Source organism: Meriones unguiculatus, chromosome 16 (assembly GCF_030254825.1).
Source record: "Meriones unguiculatus strain TT.TT164.6M chromosome 16, Bangor_MerUng_6.1, whole genome shotgun sequence".
Taxonomy (NCBI): domain Eukaryota; kingdom Metazoa; phylum Chordata; class Mammalia; order Rodentia; family Muridae; genus Meriones; species Meriones unguiculatus.
This window is the reverse complement of record NC_083363.1, coordinates 42,069,090-42,075,089: the sequence shown is the minus strand read 5'-3', so window position 1 is coordinate 42,075,089 and position 6,000 is coordinate 42,069,090. Positions and strand designations below refer to the sequence as shown.

Below are 6,000 nucleotides of genomic sequence, written 5' to 3'. Positions count from 1 at the left end.
CCCAACTCTAGCGTTAGGCTTTATCATTGTGGAGGTTCAATTGATTAGATGGAGAGTGGGTGGCTTATATGTTTAGCAAGAAATAATACATGTAAACATAAGAGTTGTATCAACATTTCCAAATGAGAAAACTGATTTAGCCCATTCCTTAAGGGACATGATAAGAAACACAGTTTAATAGAGAATATAGAAATACAAGGTTGTACTGCTGAGTTACATATTGGACTAATATGATGCTTATCTTTTGTGTGAAGTAATATCACTCATGAAATTTACTGTGAGCAACATGTCAAGGAGAAACATTCTTGGCGGATTTTAAATTTTTGATTATAATCTGTAACTATCTCACCTCCCGTGATATAGTATGTAGCTGCCTTGCAAGGAAAATTAAAAACTTAAGAATCCAAAATTCATAATAATAAAAAAACAAAAACATATTTTAATATTTTCTAAGGGATATAAGAACTTCAAAGTTTGTAACTATTCTACAAAGATGTACAATGCAAACAAATCGAGGAATCAACATATCTGCTTAGAAGTGAGAGACAATGGAGAAAAAGGACATGCCATGGCCTCAGAACTGAAGAGCAAAGAGAAAATAACAAATTCTAGGAGTCTTGCACTGAAAATGTCAAGGGAAGTAATGTAAGGGAAGACGTACCAGATCTGTAACTAGGTAATGAATCCTTGAGATAAAAAACCTGCCAGAGAAACATGGAAGCAAAGTAATTAAGGTAAACTTTCATGTTACCCAGCTCTTATTGCAATTACTTTATTAGTGTGCACAATTAAAATTTGGAAGAACCTCCTATACCTTTTTATTTTTTTTATTTAAGTTTATTTACTTTACATCCCAAGGGTTCCCCTTTCCTACTCTTTCTAGAACCCCCAACTTCTCCTTCCCTTTCACCTCTCCCTTATTCCCCATATCAGCTCTCTCCAGTACATCAAGTCCCATCAGGACTGAGCATATAATAATCCCCTGAGGTCAAGCAAGGCAGCCTTGCCAGGAGGAAGTGATCCAAAATCAGGCAATAGCATCCATGTTAGAAACAGCCCTCCTCCACTCCCAAGGTGACCCACATGAAGACCAAGCCACCTTAGGGCACATGTGTGGGGGGGGGGTGGATCTAGGTCCAGACCATATTTACTCCTTAGTTGATGTCTCAGCCTCTATAAGAGCCTGAGGGTCTGGGTTTCCTGTCTCTGTTGGTTTTCTTGTTGGGTTCTGGTCCCCTCCAGGTGCTTCTATTTTTTTTTTCAGCACTCCTGCAAGATCCACAGAGCTCCATCCCATGCCTGGCTTCAGGCCCCAGCATTTGTCTCAATCCGCTGCTGGGTGGGGTGGAGCATCCCAGAGACCAGTCATGTTAGGCTCCTGTGTGCAAGCCTATCAGAGCATCATTGATAGTGTCAGGAGCTGGCACTTACTGTGGAGTGGGTCTCAGGTTGGGACAATCATTGGTTGGATACCCCCTCAATCTCTGTTCCCTCTTTATTTCTTCAGTTCTTGTCAGCAGGGTAATTTTTGGATCAAAGGTTTTGTGTGTGGTTTGTTGTTACTCTCCCTCCACTAGTCACACCTGGCTAGGAGGTGTTCACTTCAGTCTCCATGCCCCAGTCTCAGCTAGAATCACACCCATATCCTCCCAGAAACCTATCCTTTCACAGGCCTCTTATCAAAGAGATACCCCTCTCAGTTTTCCTTCTTGTTCCCAGCCCTCTTACCTTCCAACCCCATTCTCCCTACATCTGACCCCTCTCCTTGTTTCCCTCCCCATTCCATTTCTTGCCCAGTTCCCTCTCCATCCACTTCTGCTGTCTATTCTTTTCCCCCTTCCAAGTGACATTCTGGCATCCTCCCTTGGGCCCTCCTTGTTACTTAGCTTCCTTGGGTCTGTGGTCCATGGCATGAACCTCCTATTCTTTGCATCCAGATTTAGAATTAAAAAAAAAAAAACAAAAAAACAAAACAAAACTAAGCAATAGGTATATTTGTTTCTTACATGTTTTCTTGCTTTTAAAATGTTTTTATAGATTTGTTCTTCATTACTGAAATACTGATATTTTAATTTCATAAAATAACTTTAAGAATTCAAGTGTTAGCTCTTACTATTATCTGCTTTCAAGTAATTCTTTATTCATGTCCTGATTTTGATTTTTAGCTTTAGTTCTTCATTAGTGGAGATATCAATGAATTTTACCCTTTCCTCTTTAAAAAGAAAGTTATTGGTTTTACTAAGTACTTATTATCATTTAGAAAAAATGTTAGTGGCGATCTAATTATAACTGAGTTATATTTACATAATGCTGTTCTGTTACATTGGCTCATTTTTACCATTTAACACTTTGACAGCCTTTACCCTCTCTTTTTCCAGTAGCAGACTCTATGTTGAGTTCTACCTTGACAGAGAAATAATAAATTTGAACTGAAGTAAAGACAAGACATTCAACTTGTCCACCTCACTTCTTTAATAGGTGACATGAGGATATTTCTGCCCTATGAAGTACAGTGAGAAGTCCTGATGAGTTCCTCAAGAGAGTAACAAATGCACGGCAAAATTAAGATGTGTTCATGTTGTACTGATGACTCACTGCTTGCTTGTTACCTGGGTTGCATACAGAGTAGATAACCGTGAACCAAAGTTAAGTTGAGATGTAAAGGCACTACTAAGTTGGATTGACCACTGTTCACAGAAAACAAGAAGCAAGGGTGTCTCGACAGTTACATGTTGCTGAGGGCCTCAACCCCTGGAAGGGGTTTACCCTCCAGAAGCTCAAGACTTGCACCACCTCCTGTGCTCACGTGGCTGACCTTGTCTTCAGTGCCCCATTTGGCACAACAAGTAGCAGTATCTCCACCCCCTATTATGGTGACACAGCCCTTGGAGGTGGCCTTTACAACTTCATCCATTAAGGCTTTGGTTCCTTTAGCAAAGGCTTCCCATTCAAATACACCCATAGGTCCATTCCAAACAATCAGCTTTGCCTGTGCCACAATTTGAGCATTGTTCTTAATGGTCTCAGGACCACAGTCCAGACCCATCCAGCCAGATGGTATACCAGATTCTAGAGTGGCTTGTCCAACTTTAGCATGCTCATCAAATTTGTCCCCGGTTACAAAGTCAACAGGAAAAGTTATCTTTACACCATTCTTTTCTGCCTTAGCCATGATCTCTTTGACAATCTTGGCGCCCTCTTGATCAAACAAGGAAGCACCAATCTCCATGTTGTTAATTTCCTTCAGGAAAGTGTAAGCCATCCCACCACCAATAATCATAAGATTGACTTTGTCTAACATATTTTTGATAAGTTGGATCTTGTCTGTCACTTTGGCTCCACCAAGGATAGCCAGGAAGGGTCTCTCTGGATGTTCTAAGACTTTGGCAAAGTACTCTAGTTCCTTCTTCATGAGGAACCCAGATGCCTTTTGGGGCAAATTTATCCCCACCATGGAACTGTGAGCCCGGTGTGCAGTACCGAAAGCATCATTGACATAGACATCGCCGAGTTTGGACAATGATGCTCGGAAGGCTTCGACTTTGGCAGGCTCAGCACTAATCTTTTTTCCGGAAGGATCCTGACCCTTCCCTTCTTCCTCCACATGGAAGCGCAGGTTCTCTAGCAGGATGACAGACCCAGTAGCTGGATTGGCACAGGCTTTCTCTACTTCAGGGCCCACACAGTCCTTCAGGAACAGAACATCCTTGCCCAGCAGGTTCTTGAGTTCAGCAGCAACAGGCTCTAAGGAGTATTTTTCTGGCATGGGGACACCATCAGGCCGCCCGAGGTGACTCATAAGAACAACAGACTTGGCTCCGTTTTCTAGACAATGCTTGATGCTTGGGATCGCGGCGCTGATTCTCTGGTTGTTTGTGATTTGGTTGTTCTTCATGGGAACGTTGAAGTCTACTCTCATGATGACTCTTTTCCCCTTAACATCCACTTTGTCCAGAGTCAGCTTACTAGAAAGAGTCATTTTGATGGTATGTTGAACAGTCTCCTTGCTGCTGCTGGGAGGCTGGCTCAGGGTGGTGAGGTTTAACGCTTAATCTTAGTCCCACCCCTTCTTTCTGAGTTCTAGGTCACCTGCACAACAGCCAGTGATAGACTTTGGAAAGAAATGCAGCTTTGTGATTGGTCCAAGTTCCTGCCTATCTTTGCTTTGAAAATTTTGCTGGGTACAGTCTCAAACTGTCATTGTAGGATACTAAACAGTGAAATAGAGAGTTTGAGGCTAGTGTTGGGAATAAAGCCTTAAATAAGAAATGTCAGTGAACTAGATTTTTTTCACCCGGTTTCACCTGGTTTCCGTATCCCCTTCAAAACAATTTCATTCTTAAGAAAATAAAAAGTATAACCAACCGTAAACCAAAAAAAATTTACATAACCCTTCCCCACATCCCATCTCTAATTATATTACTGTAAAACTCCCCTGTAGTATAAATTATAAAAATCTGAAAGTACTATTTTTTTTAATTCAAGGCATAATAATATGTCTTTATCCTTGATAAAGCCATGGCCTTGTGTAAGACTTTGTGATATATTCTAGTTTTGTGTGGGATCTATCTATCTATCTATCTATCACAATATGTATAATGTAGATATATATTTTATTTTATCATTTGAGTGGAGTATACAGGAGCGTTTTGGTACTTAGCCCAATTGCTCACTCACAGTCACTGATATTGCCCATTCTGTTCCCTTTTTTATGTTGTATGATTTTTATTCATGGGAAATATTCAAAATAAGTAAATCTATGAAAAAAAAAAGATGAGTGGTTTCTAGGACCCAGAAAGAGCCTAATGGGGACAGGTACCTTTGGGAGACAGTTAAATGCCTTGGAACTAGGTAATGATGATTGCACATCTGATGTGCTAAATGCCACTGAATTTTACATGTTAATGCATATTTTCATGCTCTGCAAATTTTACCACACTAAAAAGTTAAATTTTAGAATGGCCTTAAAATCTCTTTCATTACCAGTAACTTTAGAAGTTACTTTCTAGCTGAAGAGATAATGAAAAGAACATTGTAGTTTGTACAACTTTCACCTGTTACTCTGTACTGTAGTCATATAAATGTGCAGGTTTGTTTCTCCTGAACTGGTTGCATTTAAATTGATATCTATATGTCTATTTATCTATATATAGATCTATCTATATAATATAAATTATATAAAGATATGTATAATAAATATTATAATATATTACATATTAATATATTATATATAATTATAATTATATTATATTATCTATATAATAAATTATATAAAGATATATATAATAGATATTATATACTATCTATATAATAGATCGATCAATAGATGGATAGATAGATAGATAGATAGATAGATAGATAGATAGATCATAGTCTGTTTTTATTTTGGTTGGTTGGTTGGTTTTAGACTTCAGTGAAAAAATGCTTTCTAGCTTCTGCAGGAGAATAGCCCAGGATCCAATCAAAGAGAACATTTTTTTTTTTTTTCAGATTCAGAAGTTATGACATTGTCCCTTTTCTTTCCTCTTTCTTTGGCTTTCTCTGCATATAATTTGCAAATAAAGTATAAAATATGTGTTTCCTGAGTTTAAATCTTAGAAAATGAAAATGAATAAGATTTTTTTTCGAAAATACATTCACAAGGCTGGTTGAGTAGTGAAACTAGTAAAATGTCTAGCCAGCTCTGCTCTTTTTGTTCAGGATTGCTTGGGCTGTCTAGGACTAACAGAGTCTCCACATGAATCTTAGAGATTCATTTTACTGTTTTTTATGCTAAATGATATGTAGATTTTTATTAATCTGTGAAGTGCTTTTGGAAGGATTATTATTTTCACAATATTATTTCTACAAATCTGTGACTGTGTATTTGTGTGTGTGTGTGGTGGGTCATTCCACATTCCAGTGTCTTCCCCATTTCTTTTAGAGATTTAATGTTTCATCATCAGGATATTGGACTCAACCACTATTGTTGTTGTTATTATTATTATTATTATTATTATT

General features: G+C 38.3%; 1 protein-coding gene across 1 annotated transcript; it reads right to left on the bottom strand.

Annotated features, from left to right (window-relative positions):
- Window positions 1–2,462: 2,462 nt before the first annotated feature.
- Window positions 2,463–4,052, bottom strand: Pgk2 (phosphoglycerate kinase 2). The gene has a single exon (XM_021655423.2). It carries the CDS (start codon window positions 3,977–3,979, stop codon window positions 2,726–2,728), a length of 1,254 nt encoding a protein of 417 aa, XP_021511098.1. The 5' UTR covers window positions 3,980–4,052; the 3' UTR covers window positions 2,463–2,725.
- Window positions 4,053–6,000: the final 1,948 nt, after the last annotated feature.